This window comes from Bos javanicus, chromosome 5, assembly GCF_032452875.1.
Source record: "Bos javanicus breed banteng chromosome 5, ARS-OSU_banteng_1.0, whole genome shotgun sequence".
Classification (NCBI taxonomy): domain Eukaryota; kingdom Metazoa; phylum Chordata; class Mammalia; order Artiodactyla; family Bovidae; genus Bos; species Bos javanicus.
In genome coordinates, this window is record NC_083872.1 from 65,113,385 (window position 1) to 65,133,134 (window position 19,750).

General features: G+C 42.1%; 1 protein-coding gene across 15 annotated transcripts in view; it reads left to right on the forward strand.

Annotated features, from left to right (window-relative positions):
* The window catches only part of ANO4 (anoctamin 4), a 431,104-nt gene that overhangs the window by 22,412 nt on the left and 388,942 nt on the right, over positions 1 to 19,750 (forward strand). For 14 of the 15 annotated variants that reach the window (XR_009736492.1, XM_061417051.1, XM_061417056.1 and 11 more), the window contains exon 3: positions 4,606 to 4,857. Coding sequence is in view for 10 of the 15 variants with exons in the window: in XM_061417036.1 (XP_061273020.1) it covers positions 4,606 to 4,857 (252 nt within the window). In the remaining 5 variants the exon portion in view is untranslated. Of the gene's footprint in view, positions 1 to 4,605; positions 4,858 to 19,750 lie in introns of those variants that run through there. The other variant, XM_061417047.1, reaches the window with a different exon arrangement.

The following is a 19,750-nucleotide window of genomic DNA, read 5'->3' on the forward strand; positions in this document are numbered from 1 at the left end:
CTTCTGAAAAATTTCTACTTATCTGTGAGACCCTTGTAAAAACTCCTTATATTTTTAGTAAATGCCCATTTTACCACGTATGAGAGATTTAAGAATTTTAAAGTTATTTAACATCATGTTTTTTTCTCAAGACCGTCTATAATTTTGAGTGTTCCTTACATGTCTCTTTTTAGGATCTGGGGGCTAGTGAGTGAGAATGTTGACATGTAACTCAAAGGGAGCTAGGACCCCTGCTTCTATCCCACTTCCCACCTGGAAACAGGGTGATGGGTATGAGAGAGTGAGTAGGCTACCAGTGTGACATTCTTATTACTTGCCTCTTGGACACTTGGACTCCAGCTGTCCACCAGCTGTTGGACAACCAGCCACCCAATATACTTTGACCTCATTGCTGCTATTAAATTTTGGCTGGTCTGGTTCTATTCCATTATTATTATGCAGATCTTATTATAGCTCATTTGTATCAACAACATGAATTAATATATTTGCTAATGAACTCTATTTCTGCATTAAATGATGTGGAAATTTCCTAAACTTTAAAAAAGGACTGTTAACAATATTTTTTCAAAATTAAGCATGTTATAAATAAGCTATCACTTTATGAAAGAAATGGTAAAACCTGATAATCCAGAGTTCCTTCGGACTTTTAAGTCTAATGCTTTCACCGTGTGTGATAAATATTGTACACCCTGTTCTGTATAATGACTTCCAAGGAGCTTGGAATATGGAAAGAAGAAGAGGTGCTTAATCGAGTTTCCGAATGAAACAATGAGGCAAGGGAAAACATGGTCCTGTAATTGTTCTTGTAAAAGGATTCTCTGGTGTATGTAGGAGGTAATACGTTTTCACAGTTTTAATAAAAACATAATGGAACATCAATTTAAATGGAGCCTCCTCGAATTTCCTTTCTATGGCCCAGTACACTCATAGGAGCTATGGGAGATCCAAGAGTATTGATCGCCAGACAAACACACTTGCATCAGAGGTTTAGTCCAACAAACAGTATCGGGGGCAGCCCTGGGGTCAGTAGCATTTGCTTCAGCTTTCACTGCAGCTCTGGCTCCACTGAGGTTCTGAACATTGAGAATTAGCATTCTCTGTGATTATCTTCAGGGGCCCCATAGCCCTCACCAGAGGAGCCCCTCATCTCACGACATTCCATTTACTCACCTTTTAGGAAGATGACCAACCAAGAAGAGTTCAAATAGTACAGTTAGCATGTTCTCAAGTGTGTCAGCATTTCCCTTTCCTTGTGAATTCTGGTCCATTGAGATCCCTCTATGAAAAATTGTTTGGAAAGGAATAGGTGACCTCAGAGAAATTTGTGGGGGAAACAGATCCTGGTTCCATTTTCTAGAATCCTTCTTGTTGCCTGTGCTGTTAGCGAGGCAGGGTAGCTTTGAGGACCAGAGCACTTGTCTTCGATGAGCCCGGGCTTGACTCTGTTATTTCTGTGTCGTTATTGACCTTGGAAAAGTAATAATGTCCCTTAGCCTTGATTTCCTAATCTGTCAAATGGGAATATTAGTACATTCCTGACAGGGTTATTGTGAGGTTTAAGTGAGGTGGTGCTGATAGATCCCTAGTGCATTGCCAGTAAGCGTTAGACAGGATCATAACTTCTAGTAGATTTATCGTTTTGTTTTGGGATTTATCATTTTATGACAGTGAAACAGAGTGTTCATTTCTTGGCATCAGCTGTGACTTCAATGTAGTTGCTTCCCAAATTTACAGCTCTGGTCCTATGTCTCCTGATCCTCATTGCCTTTGTTTTCCAGTAAAACTCTATCTCCTCCTGTCTAAAAACACACTCAACCTTCCTCAGCCCTTGCCAGGCCAGTCCTTCTGATGGCCACTGTGAGGATGGGGAAATTCACCTTTCTGTTTGCCATAAGTCTTCTCTGACATCTTGCCGGACAAAGCCACCTGGTGGCCCCAGACTCCTTTCTTTCCATCTTATTGTTGTATATCTCACTGGACTTCTTTTCCTTTCTTGCTGCCAACACTTAGATTTGGTCCCTTAGTAATGCTTTCTTAGCTTCTACATCATAGCCTCTATGTCACCTCCTTGCCACTGGTCTAGGAAGAGTTCTGTGAACAGTGGGTATCTACTGAATGCCAGGATAAAGAGCCAAATAGAGAAACACTGGGAGGGAGTTTCAAAGATGATTAAGATACCCTCTGACCTTGCAGGATGCTCAGCTCATGAGGGAGACACATAGAAAAAAGGAACACTTGGCTGTGAAGTATGGGCAGAGACTGTCCGACACACGAAAGTGAAAGGGTTAGTTGCTCACTTGTGTCTGACTCTTGGTGACCCTGTGGACTGTAGCCCTCCAGGCTACTCTGTCCATGGGGTCTCTAGGTAAGAATACTAGAGTGGGTAGCCATTTTCTTCTCCAGGGGCTCTTCCCAACCCAGGGATCAAACCCAGATCTCCTGTATTGTAGGCAGATTCTGTACCAACTGAGCCACCAGGGAAGCCCAGTCTGACACATGTCTGTGTTCAAGTGGTTTCATGCATATGTGGGAGGGCTGCCCAGACACCACTGTCAGGTCTTCAGGATCCAGGCAGGCCCCCCACCTTGTTGCCCCTTTAGGGCTTTCTTGGTCCCTCAATACCCTCTCCCCTATCTGGACTGTCTCCCCTCACACCTCCAGTCCCTACACCCAGCACCTTTTCCAGGGCCTCTCTTTACTTGGTTAAGTCAGCTTTGGGAAGTCAGAGGAAGCTTCCTGGAAGGAATCAGCACCAGAGGAAGCAGGGACAGTTTCTGGCTTTTGCTGCAGTCTGTTTGATTTTGCCGGTCCCCACTTCAAAAACTTATTTAGAGCTATCATTTTGCCTAATTAAAATCCAATTTTCTTACCTTGGCATTTAAGACCCTCAGCTATCTTGCATCAACCTACCTTTGCATTTTTATTTTTTTCCTGACTATACTTACATTGTATTTCTAAATTCTCTATCTTGGCTGCAGATGCAAAGGCCTGCAGAGGTCAGGCATGTAAGATAAATTAAGTGAAGCAGGCTGGGAGTAAGGCATTAAGGAGTGGTGGGGACTGTGGCAGACAGGAATTCCTTTACTCCACTTCAATAGAGTTGCTCTGTGGTTGCTTCAGCTGACAGTTGCCACATGGGAATGCAGTCCAGTATTGCTAGATCTTTAGGGGAAGATCAAGAGATTTTTTTTTTTTAATATTTATTTATTTATTTTTGTCTCTGCTGGGTCTTCGTTGCTGCATGCAGGCTTTCTCTAGCGGTGGTTAGCAGAGACTACTGTTCCTTGCTGTGTGTGGGCTTCTCATTATAGTAGCCTTTCTTGTTGCAGAGCATGCGCTCCAGAGAATAGGCTCAGTAGTTGTGATGCATGGGCTTAGTTGCTCCGTAGCATGAGGGATCTTCTAGGACCAGGAACTGAACCTGTGTCTTCTGCATTGGCAGGCAAATTCTTTACCACTGGACCACCAGGAAAGCCCTGAAAATCAAGAGATTTTAAAAGAGATAACAGAAAGCTGGATTTTTGTTAAAACTGCTCTAGATTTTTATTGTTGTCAATTTTAATTTTGCTTCAAATTAAGAAAAATGTAGGCTAACAAAACATAGCTACAGAATAAATCTGTTCTTCTGGTTGTTCTAGACTACAACCCTTAGCTAGAAGGCCAAGTTCATGCCATCTTTTCCATGACCTAGTTCCTCTACTGAGAAGGGCTTTGTCTCCCAAAATCCTAAGGAGTGTTCTGTCCTGCTTTAGTTCTTTCCTCTCACTTTGTATTCTCGTTAGTTGTAATTTAGGAGAAAGAACGTAGGTTTTGGAGCCAGACAGACCTGGCACTTACTGGCTGCTTGGCCTAGGGAAGATTCAGTTTCCTCATCCATAAAACTGAAATAGTGGAGAAGGGAGCAACAGAGGATGAGATAGTTGGATGGCATCATCGACTTAAAGAACATGAGTTTGAGCAAACTCGGGAGATAGTGAAGGACAGGGAAGCCTGGCGTGCTGCAGTCCATGGGCTCTCAAAGACTCATATATGACTTAGCGACTGAACAACACATCCTTGTATAATTGCTGTGAAGATTACAGTCACTTTTTGTAAAGTACCTAGAATGTAATAACAGTGGAAGTGTTAGTTGCTCAGTTGTGTCCAACTTTTGCCACTTTATGGACTGTAGCCCTCCAGGCTCCTCTGTCCATGGGATTTTCCAGGCAGGAATACTGGAGTGGGTTGCCATTCTCTTCTCCAGGGGATCTTTCCAACCCAGAAATCGAACCCAGATCTGTTGCATTGCAGGTAGATTCTTTACCATCTGAGCCACTAGGGAAACCAGAATGTAATAGACCTTCATTTATTTTTTCATTATAATCACAAGTCTTATCTCCTTTATTAGACTCTGAGCTCCTGAAGGACAAAGACTGGGCACCCAGCCTACAGTATGTGCTTGATAAACATACATTGGTTACAATTCCTGCCTGCTTATTAGTAACATGAAGCCTTATCTCAAGTGGTGTTTTATTGACTCACAGCTAAGACTTCGGGGAAATACAAAAGGCAAGATGATGTGATGTTTTAATTGCTGATCCTGACCTTATGTGTCTGTCTTGCCAGGTTATGATGTTGCAGGGCCTGTTGCAATTGGGCTCACCCGCTGGAAAAATCCCTATGCACAAGGCAGACCCACCCTACCATCAGATCTGCCTCTCTTCATCTCCAAAGATGCAGGCGTCCCAGTGTATCACCGATCCCTCACTCGCAAGACGGAGCTGGCCACGCCTCTGTCTTGCCCAGCCTCACTGTCCATCACTCCAGTGCCTTCTTACAGCAGCAGCAGCCAGGAAACCCTGAGCCAGGACACAACAGGTAACGGTGGTGGCCTCCTGTTGGAGAGTCAGGACACAGTGTGTTTAAAGAGCCCTTCACGCATTTGCCTACTGAGGATTGCACCTGTATTTCTGCTTGTGGACCCCAACAATTCTCCCGTATTTGCTGGCCTTTAAATAGCTTGGGTGTATCAGAAGTAAGGTCAGATGTGTTCAGAAATATCTGACCTAAGCATTAGTTCTGTTTGGTATGATGTCATCTGGAAATCAACTCTAAATCAGAATTCCAGGACTTTTTGTTTGTTTAATTTCTATTCTCTACGTAGCGACAAGCCATCTATCCTGAATTAAACTCTTGTATTCAAGAAAGTTTTGAATACAATCAAGTTGGTAGTCAGTTACCATCAACATGTGATGCTCCACCAGTTTGATCTATGTCAGGGGTCTGCCCATCACTGCTAATGGGCCAAATCTTGGCTGCCACTTGTTCTTTTTTCAGCCCAAGAACTAAAAATAGTTTCTGTTTTAAATGGTCAGTATCTTAGTCTGTTCATGCTGCTATGACATAAGACCACAGATCAGGTAGTTCATAAAAAAAGCAAATTTATTTTTCACAGTCTGGGGGCTGGAGGTTTGAGATCAGGATGCCAGCATAGTTGGGTGAGAACCCTTTTTTGGGTCACAGACCTCTCGTAGTGTCCTTACATGACAGAAAGGGTGAGGGTCTCTGTAGGGTCTTTTTTATAAGAATGCTAATCCCAGTCATGATGGCTTTACCTTCATGACCTAACCACCTCCCAAGGGTCCCACCTCCTAATACCATCATATTAGGCATTAGGATTTCAAATGTATACATTTTAGAGGGATATAAACATTCAGACCATACTGTGGGAAAAAATTAAAAGGATGATAATCTTTGAGACATGTGAAATTCACATTTCAGTGTTCATACATAAAGTTTTATTGGGACACAACCACTTATGTATTTGTCTCTGGTTGCTTTCAGGTGACAATGGAGAGTTGAGTAATTGTGACAGATGTTATGGCCTGCAAAGCCTAAAATATTTGCCATGTGTCTCTTTGCAAAAAATGTTGACCACTGATCTATGTGATCTTTGGGGCTCATGACTTATACAGCCAGGGCAAGAGGAATATTCACAGCATCTTACTTTGAAATTTATTGCTTCCATTATACTTTGAGTTGTGGAAAGCTTTACTTAGGCAAGAATGGCCAGTTTATTAAACATTTCTAGAGTCTTGAGTTGGAGATTTAAAATATGCAAAATCTATCCTGCCACTATTTTTTTCCCCCTACAGATACAACACTTAGAGATAATGGTTTAGGCGGAGAAATTCAATGCATAATTTCTGTTCTGGAGATAAATTTTTGAAGGTTGACACTCAACATTGCACAATGATATTCAACAAATTCACAGATGCTGCCACCTAGAGATGAGACACTGATATTGCAGACTTTCCAGATGATCGAGAGCAGTCTCTAAACAGTGGATTGCAGACTTCACTAAATGTTCAGAGTCCCCAGCTGCTTAGAAATGAAGATGCCTGGGCTCTATCCAGGGGATGCTGTGGGCATGGCACAGAGCAAGCTTCAGTGTCTGCTTTCTGCAGACTGCTCCCTCCTGAGATTTTTATTCCTGAGTTTCCCACACACACCTTGGGGTGTCACAAATATGACACACAAGTGTCTTTGGTTAAGTGGCTGGATGATATTGCAGGATGCTGGGGGATATTTGCATACCATTAGCTCTGGAAACCTGAGCATCTTTCTGGTTGTCCTGATTGAAGGTCAATTGGAGAGTAGAGAAATCATGATCTGAAGTATGAACATTTTCCATATTTATGTTTGAAATCTCCTGCGCTTTGATTTATCATGATTGAAAACTGACTCTGCCTGCTTTAAAAAGTTGAGTAAAATCCGAAGTTAAGAAAAGTGCTGGCTTTGGCCCGGGCAGCTGCGAGGTTATGGCATTTCGTGGCAAAGAGGAATGTGAAATGGCAGCTGCCAGATTAGCATTTTAACATGTTTCCCTTTGAGTTGACTTTTCATTTCCTTTTTCCATAGAGCCTCACAGTCTGATTTTTGGAGGAGGTTTCTATTTTTAACTTGTAGGTTTTCAGAAACAAATGAAAAGCCCATATTTCTCTTCAATCCTAGGAACTTTCTGTTAGCAATAAAATGTTGAATTTTTACAAGCAACTGGTTTTTAGTAATAATAATTTGTGTATTTACAAAGTAAGCCTGACAATGATACATTAAACAAGCAGGTAGTATTTTATAATAGAATATTATAGATTCTGGTGTAACTTCTGTGAGTCTCAACTATGATTATCTATAGGTTAATTATTGCATTTGTTGATTTCTTACAGCAGTTTATTGATTTTAATTGTATTTTTTTGGTGTGAAAGCTTCCAGTTTCATTTCTCTTTCTTGTTTGTTTATTTTTTTGCTGCATCTTGCAGCATGTGGGATCTTAGTTCCCCAACCAGGGATTGAATCCATACCCTCTGCATTGGAAGTACAGAGTCTTAGCCACTGGACCACCAAGGAAGTCTCTCCTTCCTGTTTTCAATAATAAAGTTAATTTATGTATACATATATACATACACACACACACACACATAGAGATTTGATTCTGTTGCTAGTTTGAAGAAAACTCTGAGGTAAGATAAGTCACTTTAACTCTAGGAGAGTGCTTCCTACAGTTTTCAGACTGAATTTCCAACTCTGTTTAATGGTGCCACAGTCCATGCAGACCCCAGGGCAGATACTGGGTGTCCTCATGTTTTAACACTCTGCTGCCATCAGCCTCCACAGCCAGCTGACTGACATGTGCATTGTCTACTCTAGAGTGTCTCTGATTCAGAGCATCCTCTCCATCCCCATTGCATTATCTCACTCCAGCTCTCACGATCTCTACTAGAGGAGCCTCCCCACTTCTTAATTCTTCTATGTCCTTGGGGTTAGCTTTTCCAAATTCATCTCTTCCTCTGTTTTCCACTCTCTCTCCCTCTCTCCATTTCCCTCCCACTTGAAAATCTCTGTTGAGAGAAAGAATGGAGAGAGAGAATATTTTTAAAAAGATAATCACTGAGAGTTTCCCAGAATTGAGAGACAGAAATATTTTGATTCAAGAAACACAGTAATGCCGAGCAGAATAAGTAAAAATAAATCCACGTATAAACATATTGTGGTGAGTCAGCAAAAGACAAAGAGAAAAATCTTAGCAATCTGAGCGGAAAAGCAGATTTACCACGAATGAGAAACAATTAAGGAGGAAGCCTTTCCAATGATGATGATAGAGGCCAGAAGACAGTGAATCGATATCTTCAAAGTGCTGAAAGAGGTAATGGTCAGTTCAGAATTCTGAACCCAGCTAAGTGATCATTGAAGAGGGAGGTCAGCATTAGAACATTTTTGGAGAAAGACTGGGAAGGTGTACCCAGTGCACAGCTACTGGAAGAATGGCTGTAAAGCCTATTTAATTTTTAAAAATATTTTTATTAAAAAAATCTATTTATTTGACTGTGCCAGGTCTTTAGTTGTGGGATTTTAACTTTTAGTTGCAGCATGTGGAATCTAGTTCCCTTAACAAGGATTGAACCGGGGCCCCCTGCATTGGGAGTGCAGAATCTTAGCCCTTGGACCACCAGGGAAGTCCCCTGAAGAGCCTATTTTAGAAAAGAAGGAATTTGAGCCTAGAAGAAAAGCTAAGATGAAAGAAATAAAGAGAGGAAGAAATACATGTTTAATTTAGAAAGATCCCTCTAGAAGAATGGTTTTCAGCCAGGGTTAATTTTATTTCATGGGTATTTGTCAATGTCTGGAGGTATTTTTGGTTGACACAATGGGACAGAAGGTACTATGAACATCTACTGATGCTGAAGCTGAAACTCCAATGCTTTGGCCACCTGATGTGAAGAACTGGCTCCCTTGAAAAGACCCTGATGCTGGGAAAGATTGAAGGTGGGAGGAGAAGGGGAAGACAGAGGATGAGATGGTTGGATGGCATCACTGACTCAATGGACATGAGTTTGAGCAAGCTTTGGGGGTTGGTGATGGACAGGAAAGCCTGGCGTGCTGCAATCCATGGGGTTGCAAAGAGTTGTACACAACTGAGCTACTGCACTGAATTGAATGGGTAGAGGCTAGGAATGCTGCTAACCATCTGCAGTATATGTGCCATGGTCCCATGTTCATCATCAATTCTTAACACTGCCTCCTTCCTTTGCATTTCTCTTCTTATATGTTGTACCTTGACCTTGCAGTGGGCCCCCACCTTTATGACATTTCCAGGACTGTCTTTGATAAAGTATATCCTTCACACTTTTGATTTTCCTTTTTCTATGTTTCTTTGTGTCCTTTGACTCTTCCTAAATTCTATCTCATGCTGCATATAGGTCTTTTCTTGTTCACTTATACCAATTTTTCAACCTTGGCCCTATTGACATTTTGGGTTGAGTAATTCTTTGTTATGGAGGCTGTCTTGTGCATTGTAGATGTTTAGTAGCATCTCTGGTTTCTACCTGATGGATGCCAATTGTGACAACCAGAAATATCTCCAGACAATGCCAAAAGTCTTCTTGATTCTAAAATTGCCCCTAGTCGGGAAAATGAAAGTGAAAGTCGCTCAGTTGTGTCCAACTCTTTGCGATCACATGGACTATATAGTCCATGGAATTCTCCAGGCCAAAATACTGGAGTGTGTAGCCCTTCCCTTCTCCAGGGGATCTTCCTAACCCAGGAGTAGAACCCAGGTCTCCTGCATTGCAGGTGGATTCTTTACCAACTGAGCTATGAGGGAAGCCCCTAGTCTAGAACCACTGATTTATACTAATTCAGTCCAGTGCAGTTCTCTGGACTTCTGCTTTTATCCATTCTTTTGATCTGTCTTTTAACTGATATAGTTAAACCATTCACATTTAAAGTGATTATTGATAGAGCTGGGTAAATATCTACTGCTTTGTAACTGCTTTCTATTCATTGCATTTGTTTGCTGTTTCTTCTTTCCTCTCTCGTTTTAATTGAACATTTTATATGATATTTAAAATGGAATGGACCATATATGCGAGACAGCAAAAGAGACACAGATGTAAAGAACAGACTTATGGACTCTGTGGGAGAAGGCGAGGGTGGGATGATTTGAGAGAATAGCATTGAAACATGTATATTACCATATGTGAAATAGATCGCCAGTCCAGGTTCGATGCATGAGACAGGGTGCTCAGCGCTGGTGCACTGGGATGACCCTGAGAGATAGGATGGGGAGGGAGGTGGGGGGAGGTTCAGGATGGGGAACACATGTACACCCATGGCTGATTCATGTCAATATATGGCAAAAACCACTACAATATTGTAAAGTAATTAGCCTCTAATTAAAATAAATAAATTAAAACAAAACAAAAATGGAATGGGTACCTACCCCCTTATTTCTCTGTCTTTAAAACATTTTCCTTTTGTCAAAACATCCCTGAAGGGGTAATTCAACTTTAATTTTATGTGATGGAATGTTTCCTAGTAAAGTTTATATGGAATGTAGTAGGTATCATGGTTAACCTGCTAATGTTGGGAAGTTGTAATAAGTGAAACCGCTTGTCCTGGCTTTCTAGAAGGTGATCTGTGGTTTTCTAGAATATTGGCTGGGTAGAAGATGTCACAGTAGAAGGGCAGGCATTTGAGTAGAGGTTGTTCAAATGAGGAACTAGTATTCCAAACAGTGGGCAGTGCATGGAGACTGATCCCAGAGCAATTATGGGTTGTGTGTCCTTATAGTCAAACTTGAGCACTGAATGCATTATATACAGAGATGCTGTTATATGGGGTCGTTGGGTTCTCTGGGGCTATTACTTTGGTGTTCAACTTTTTTTGGGATTCCATGAGTTAATTGACATCTGTGAACGGACTTAGAATCTTAACTCATGTATATGCCACTTCTCTGAGAAAAACTGAGGTTAGTTGGGGACTGCCCGCATTTTAGAACTAAGAGGATGGTTGGGAATGTTTATTTGACAAGAGAACTGGCTGAGAGAAATAAATCACTGAGCTTTCTTCAAGTTTCCTAATTTCCTCTTGTTCTCTTAAATTTGGCTGTATCGTTCTTTTCAGAATTCAAGACCATGTGCTGCCATTAACTTCTGATTCTAGCACAATCCCGTTAATCCCTTCTCCAGGTATAGTGGTTATTTAGTTTTAGAAGATTGAAAGCATCAGTGAATCAGGGAATGATTAATGGCACATGAGGACAAAGTCAATTAAATGATGCAGCGATGAAGTTTCTGGAGGATTTCTGATATATGAAACTGAAAAACCTGATTTAAAACTATTAAATCTGGTTTGCAAAGGATGATATATTTTAGAATCAAAAGGCATTAAAATGCTCCAATAAACTCAGCCATTCATCCAGTCATCCAGATTCTTGCTACCTGATGTGTGGTCCTCTAGAGATAAGAAGGCTTGAGCTGGGATTAAGCAATATAATCCAAAAGGGGCACGTCTGAGGGGTAGTTTGGAGGTAGCTTCAGCACATCTTGGTGATTAATAGATGTGGTATGTGACTGAGTGGATATTGTATGTGCTTCCAGATAAGTTGAACTATATTACTGAAACTTTATTGTTTAGGCCAGTTCTCTCAAACTTTAATGTGAATACAGATCGCTTGGAGATGTTAAACTGAAGATTCTCATTCAGTAGATGGGGGTTGAGGGTGACATCCTGCTTTTCTGACAAGCTCCTGTATGACTGTTGTGGAGCTTGTAATTTAGTGTGAGATGCAGACAACAAAATCACACCCCAAAATGTATAGTATAGTATAGTGATGAGCAGGCAGGTGCTGTGAAGGAAAGGGATCTTTTTAAAGATCCTTGGAAATCTTGTTTTTATCAAAACATGCCTCTGAGTTCCCAGAACAGCACTCCATAAAGACATTTGCTTTACCACCAGTTATAAGCAGAAGGTCTGCTTATACCATGTTTTGGGAAAATGATTGACCAGTGTGGTATGTGTTCTGACTTTTTTGTATACATGGTTTTAGATACAAAAAAACACCAACAACCACAGTACTGCTTGAGGGTGGGGGGGTGGGCGGGATTAGTTAGCTTGGTTTGGGTTTCCTGGGAAGTAGGTTCCAAGCTAGAGATGGAAATGTAAGAAGTTTATTGGGGAGAACCCTTGAGATCAATGTGTATGAGTGTATTTGTGGATGTGGGTGGTGAGGATGGGAGTGGGAACGGAGCAGGGCTGGGTAGAGCCGGGATTTGGACTGTGATGACATACACAGGCTTCAACGCATCATATAGGGTGATCTGGAGCCGCCGGCCTTCAGAATTGTCCCCCAGTGGGGCTTTGTACCTCTCATCACTGCCTGGAGGCAACCTGCTACCGGAAAGGGGTGTGACCTTGAGACATTGTCTTGGAGGGTAAGGCCCCAAAGACAGAGAAACTCAGCTGAACGCCATCAGCACCAATACTTAGAGCAGCTGGGGGAGTGTCAGGGCTCACTACAGCCTCTGCTACATCAGCTGATTGAAATGAAGGGATTAAGAAATTATAAAGGGGGAAAGGCAAGTTGGCTGCACAGTGGATTTCTCAAGCCACTGGTATGGTAAGTCGGCTGGGGTGGGAGGCGATGACTGTGCCACTTGTTTGTTTAACTGAGTCTGGAGTTGAAGTAGGTTAGGGTTTTTGAGATGTGGTTCATTAGAGTTCATCCAGTGGGTTTTTGGAGAGCAACTGACTTGTAAATTATTTTCAAAGTCGGGAACGCATAGAGGATCTACGCTTTGAATTCTGTGGTGGGGGAGGTGGTGATGCATGGGGCAGATTTTCTGAGCACCCAGATTCAGGCACACCTTGTAATATTTCCCTCCAACAAAGGGGCACCCTTCTGACTACTGTGTGCCTGGTTAGGAGGGTAGGAGTTTGGAAGTTTTCTACGGCGGTTTCTTTTCAGCAAAATAAGAATACAGATGGTTTATGGCTGTAACTGGAGAATGGGCGAATTCCCTTCGCTTTTCTCATCCGAGGTGGTGTCCATTTATTCAACAGCTGTTCCCTGAGTGGCAAGTACTGAGTGGGCCAAGCACTGCATTAGGACACAGGACTCCTTTCTTTTTGGAATGACGGTGGAGCAAGCTAGTGGATTAAACAGATATTAAATAATCACAAATAAGAAAATCTGATTAGTTCAGTGAAGGGGGGGGGAAAGTACAATTAGGGATTCCACGTGGGCGATGCTGGCAGGAGATGAGCAGTCAGTGACTGGGACACGTGGGCTGGGCTCCGCGGCGGACAGGGCGGGAGGAGCTGCGGGCTCCACCGTGGCGGTGTCTGCGGCTGCCGGGACAAGCTAGAGCCCAGGCGCCCGGAGCCCGGGGAGCCGGAAAGGCGCAGGCGCGCGCAGGTAACGCAGAGGCGGAGCTGTAGCCCCACGGCCCGCGCGCTCGCCTGGGCTGCGCTGTGGGATCCAGGTTCCAAAAGCGGGCTCAGAACCCGCCGGAGCAAACAAAACTAAAACAAAATCAGAGGGTATAGCAAGTGGGGTTTATTTAGTTTTGAAAACAGGTAAAGACTCAAGAGTGACAGTAGATTGAGAGATCTCAAGGATGTATTGGAACTGGTGAAGTTATAGTGAGAATGTGGGCAGCCAGGAGACTGAAGACCTCAGTCTCAGCTCAGTCACATAGCATGGTACCCTCACCCGAAGGACTTAGCTTCTTTGAGCTTTGATTGCTTCATCTGTAAAATGATACTGGTGTGAGACTCAAATGAGATCAAAATGACGACAAGTTTGTTAATCCTAAAATGTGAGGATTTTAGGAAAGTGACTATTTCTATTAACTACTCTGGCCCACTGATTCCTTCTCTCTTTCCTTACCTGGCTCCTGCGATTTCCTGGTTTGGGCTTGGATGCGGTGCTTAGTGAGTTGTAAAATGCTGTGCCACTGCCTTGTCTTAGCTTGTGGCTTTCAGCTTGTTTTTGCAGTGTGTGTGTGTGTTGCCATTACCTAGAGCGACAAACATTTTCATACTGTGATCCACTACCTCTACTTTTCTTCCTTCTCTCTCACATCTGAAAACAATGTTTCAGGTCATAACACTGATCCTCATGTGTCATGTACTCTGATATGCATTGCTTTTCCCCCAGAAGTGGGTAGTGATCCGTTAAATTTATGCCGTTGTCTACCAATGATTGCAACTTACAATTTGAATGGCATTGATCTATATAAGATAGTAGTACCTCAGATCCTCTGAAACCGTAGTAAGGTGACAGAGGTCATTTTTTTGCTGGTGTGTGTGAGGTCTGTTGTACAAGGATTTTTGGACCGAGGTTGACTACTGGTGACTGAAACCATGAGAAAGGGGGACTGCTGTAGTGTTAACTGTAGTCACCTTGCTGTACCTCCCCAGGATTTATTTTTTATAACTGGAAGTTGGTATCTTTTGACCATCTTTATCCATTTGCCCCACCCTCTGCTTTTGGCAACCACCAATCTGTTCTGTTTCTATAAATTCATTTTCATTCATTAAAAAAATTCTGCAGGTAAGTGAGCTCATATAGTATATTTTATCTCACTTAATAAGTCCGTCAAGGTCCATCCATATTGCAAATGATAGGATCCTTCTTTCTAATGACTGAATAATATTCTGTTTTACATGCATACCACATCTTTATCCATTCATCTGTTGATGGACTCTTACATTGTTTCCATATCTTGGCTATTGTGAATAAAGCTGCAATGAACATGGGAGTACAGATATCTTTTGGAAGTAGTCTATTTCCCTTGGGCAAATTCCTGGAAGTAGAATAGCTGGATTGTTCAGTAATTTGATTTTTAAACTTTTGAGGACTCTCCATACTGTTCTCCGTAGAGGCTGCACCAACTTACATTCTGATCAGTGTATCTTTTTTTCCACATCCTAACCAATACTTGTTATTGCTTGTCTTTTTGGTGATGCCTCACACATGTTAGAATGGCTATCTCATTGTGGTTTTGATTTGCATTTCCCTGACTAGTAATGTTGACTATCTTCTCATGAATCTGTTGACAATTTGTATGTTGTCCTTGGGAAAATGTCTATTAAGTTCCTCTGCCTACCTTTTTAATCATATTTTTTTCTTTTGAGTTGTATGAGTTCTTTTAATATTTTGAATATTAATCCCTTCTTTGGATATATCATTTGCAAATATTTTTTCCCATTCAGGAGCTTTCCTTTTTATGTAATTGATGGTTTCTTTTGCTGTGCAGTAACGTTATAATTGTAATCTCTCTTTTATTTCATTGTAATCTTTTATTTATTTATTTTTTGCTTCTGATGTCAGATCCAAAAAAGTCATCCATAAGACCAATGTCAGGGAGCCCCTCTCTGTTAAAGAAGTTTATGGCTTGTATTATTCTTGAATTTTAATGTAGTATAGGCTGCTACAGAAAATGCTTTTGTGTTATTTTCCTCATTTAATTTTAGGGCCAAGATTTCAGTATTTTGTGTCTTAAACTAACATTTTGCAACCTTCCAATATAAAAAGTATAGTCAAGATTCAGGGTGAAACTAGAGGTGTCACTTTAATTTGTGTAGAATGCATATTATTATTTTATAATGTGATTTATTGATGGAATGAATATTGACCAGAAAGCCCAAGACTTAATAAGAGACAGGAGAACAAGAAATTAGATGATGACTCTTCTCCCTTCCCCCACCTTCAATAGTTGAGCTTTAAAAAAAAAATCTGCCTCATATCTTGAGGAAAAAATTGCTATATAGAGTCAGTTGTACTAAGAAGTACTTTTATTGTTTGGCTGAAACACAAGAATAGCCAGAAAAATCTTAAGTTTTCAATATGCTCTAATCACTTATTTGCTATGCATCTTTTAAAATAGAGCAGGGATAAGATTGCCTACATCATATGTTTTTGTAAGAATTCAGAGTGAATCAACTTAAAGTCCTTAGAAGAGGGCTGCACATAATTACTACAATTTTCATGATCATAAATCCAGTTATGCACATCCTTAATTCATCCAAAATGTATTGAACACTGCCTGTGCTTGCCATTGTGGAAAGTGGTGTGGATGTAAAAATGAAAAGTAGGGTCCTTGCCTCTTTGGAGCTTCCAGCAGAGAAAATAATTTCACACGTGGTTATAATTCACTAGAATACACTCATCTCATCACTTTCTTCTTCACACCCCTCATTGAGTCTCTGTCTGCCCTTTATAATAGTGGATCCTGTCCCATTGGCCTTTTCAGGGACTTTATCAGCTTCTTTCCAACTAGTGTCTACATTCACTCAAGTCCTAAATCCTATAAACTAAGACAAACCCCAATTCTCTATAACAAAAGTGAACAAACCAAAAATACCAACAAAATAAGCAAAACCCAACTCCTAACTCTAGAGTGCCCTCTAGCTACTACCCCTTCTCCTCCAAACTCCAAAGACAAGCCTGCATTCATTTTCTTCTCTTTTCACCCCTTTCTTCCCTTTATTCTTCATCTGGCATCTCCACCCACCCTTGCATGGGATATATCAATCATCAGTGACCTCCTAATTGCCAAACCTAGTAAATATTTTCCCATCCTAATCCTTCTCCCTTTCAGTGGGGATTGTTCAGCTCTTGGGAGATCTCCATGGAGCCCTTCAAGCCTTGGGTTCTATTCTATGTTCTCCTTCACTAGACCTTCTCTATATCCCTTAAATATCAATATATTTAATTGATATTTAGTAAATATAATACATTTAGTAAATTTATTTAATAAATAACAGTCTGCCCTTTCACTCCCTCTCCCCTTCCTGGTTTGTAACTTTGTTTGTTGATCTGTATTCTGTTTTGTAGGCTCAAACCTCCCACCTGACCTTTTCTGACTTTTTTAGAAATATTGATATAGATGTCTCACAGGTACCCCAACTCGGCTTAGCCACAATCCCCTGCCCCCCGCTTTTTATCCCAAATTCACCTTTTCCTTCTGTATTTTCTCTCTTGGTGAATGTACCCAGTTGTCCAAGCCAAAACCCTAGAATAATCCTATACTTTTCTCTTCTGCTCCTCACGTCCCTGCAGTAAGCTGTGTTGAATCTGTCCCTGTTCACTCTCCCTATCTTGATTCAAACCTTGTCACTTTTGTCTGGATACTTCCCTCAAGCATCTCCAGACTCTCTTCTGGATACTATCAATGATAATATTCTTTCTGCCCTATTCTACTTCTTACCCAACTACTTTGATCCATCTATATCTATTCTCCTCTCTCTCAAGGACTATAGCTTTGAATATAAGTGCATGCTCAGTTGCTTCAGTGGTGTTTGACTCTTTATGACCCCTGTGGACCATAACCCTCAAGGCTCCTATGTCCATGGGATTATCCAGGCAAGAATACTGGAGTGGGTTGCCATTTCCTACTGCAGGGGATCTTCCCAATCCAGGAATTGAATCTGCATCTCTTGTGTCTCCTGCATTGGCAGGTACATTCTTTACCACTAGCACAACCTTTAATATAAAGGAAAATCATATCAACACTCAAAGCTCCCCTTAAAAAGGAAAGGCCAGAAAGTACTGGAAACATTACATCATGCCTGAAAATGTCCTGAGTGAGACCCTTTGGATCAGAGGTTGGCCGTGGAAGGCCTTGTGGTGAGCTCTTCCTCCTTTAGCCTGGACTTAATCTGCCTGAAGTGCTCTGACCCAGAATGCTCTTCATGGAGAGACTCTGGCCCCAGAGTCACCTGCCCTTGGTCCTGGCTCATTCAGGAAGAGAGTAGGGCTGACATTGAACTGTACTTGGATATGAGTTGTTAGCACAGATGGTGGCCTCAGTGTGTGATGCTTGCCACGTGACTGGCGTTGGGGAGCAGATGGACGCCTTCTTTCTCACCAGCTGACACATGACTCCTCCTCAAAGGCGCAAAGTACAAGTGGAGTGAGGCGGTCTTGACCAGGCAAGGCAAGGAGTCAGGTGACAGCATTCTGTCCTCTCTGGCAAGAGCTGCTGGCTGTGTGTCCTTAGGGCCAGGTCTGGAACTTGGTTTCCCACAGGAAATGTGTTACTCTCCCCAATTTTGATTTAATAATGATAGCTGCCACTTACATGCCTCTAAATAGTTCACAATGTGTTTTAACCTTCTTTATCTCACTTGATGTTCACGCTGACCCTGTAAAGCAGTGTATTGGTATCCCAGGATTGCTGCAACAAGTAGCCACAAACTTAAATGGCATAAAACAAGAGACATTTATTCACCCTCAATTCTGGAGGCCAGAAGTTTGAAATCAAGATGGCAGCAGGACTATCTTCCCTCTGAAAGCTCTAGGGAACAATCTTTACCTTGCTCTTCCTCTGTGTGTGTGTGTGTGTGTGTGTGTGTTGCTCCTTTCTGTCTCTTGTAAGGTGTGTGTGTGTGTGTGTGTGTGTGTTGCTCCTTTCTGTCTCTTGTAAGGACACTGTCACTGGATTCAGGGCCTATTTTACTCCAGGAATATCTCATCTCAAGATCCTTGCCTTAATTACATTGGTTAAGACCCTTATTCCAAATAAGTTCAAATTCTGAGGTCCTAGGTGGGTATATATTTTAGAGAGTACTGTTCAACCCACTATGGATAAGTATTAGTAAACTCATTTGAGGCTGTAGAAGAGCGTGTTTTGCACAGATACCTTGGAGCATGGACTCAAACTCAAGTCTTTGGACGTCAAATGTCATACCTTCCTACTGGGTCGTGTTAGCCCCCACTCTCTCAATATGTGGTATCTTTGTGTGGTGGGAGCATCACTTTCCTTCCCATGTGTTAAGCACCACTACAGCCTTGGGAAATGCATGCATCTTTGTTAAAGCAAGAACAGACCAAACTGGAGCTTTCTTACTATGGCTGAGACTGGAATTAGGGGAGAATGAGTTAATGGATTCTGGGCTCAGTCATTTCTCCCTGCTTTTTCCATCTCTTTCCTACGTCTTCAGGGCTGTCAGAAGGGGCTGGGCAAAGCATAGCTGCTCTGGTTGTGTGGTCAGTGTGGCTGAGCTGACTTGGCCAGGCGACCCCTCCAACATGCTGTTTCTTTCCTTCCCTGAACAAGAGGCACCTATACTCCACACCTGAAGCTTTTAGAGACAAAAAGGGAGGGAGGAAGCAGAGAAGCATAGGAAGAGAAGCAGGAATGTGCCTACTTAAACTTACTCTAAAAGTTTTTTGCAAGAAAGATCCCTAGGCCTTTATCAAGGCCTTTTGGCCACTTAAAGCCAAGGCCACCTTTGCAATATGCCGCATCCTCCTCCTCTTTTTCTTTCTGTCTCCTATCTGTATTTTCTCCTCACTCTACCCAAAACTTCAGTTTCTCCAGCACAGGGGTCTCCGGTGGTGTGGGAAGAAAGGCATCTGTCCAGAGGCTTTGTGTGACTTTCAGTCCCAGGCCCACATGCCCACATCCTGTCCTTGGGCCGATTCCTGCAGCTCCTTAGCATCAAGGTCCCTAGGACCAACTCCAAGTTCACTGATTCCCTGGGAGAATTTGAAGGAGTCAGCACATAGTCCTAATCACAGCTAAGATATATTTTGATGAAAGGGTACAAAACAATACCAGCAAACAGAAAATTTAGGTGGGACAAAGTGAAAGTGAAGCTCAGTTGTGTCCGACTCTTTACAACCCCATGGACTATATAGTCCATGGAATTCTCCAGGCCAGAATACTGGAGTGCGTAGCCTTTCCCTTCTCCAGGAGATCTTCCCAACCCGGGGATTGAACCCAGGTCTCCTGCATTGCGGGCAGATTCTTTACCAGCTGAGCCATAAGGGAAGCCCAGTAATACTGGAGTGGGTAGTCTATCCTTTCTCCAGGGGGTCTTCCTGACCCAGGAATTGAGCTGGGGAATCCTGCATTGCAGGTGGATTCTTTACCTATTGAGCTATGAGACAAAGTCTGAAAGAAACCAAGCTCAAGTTTCC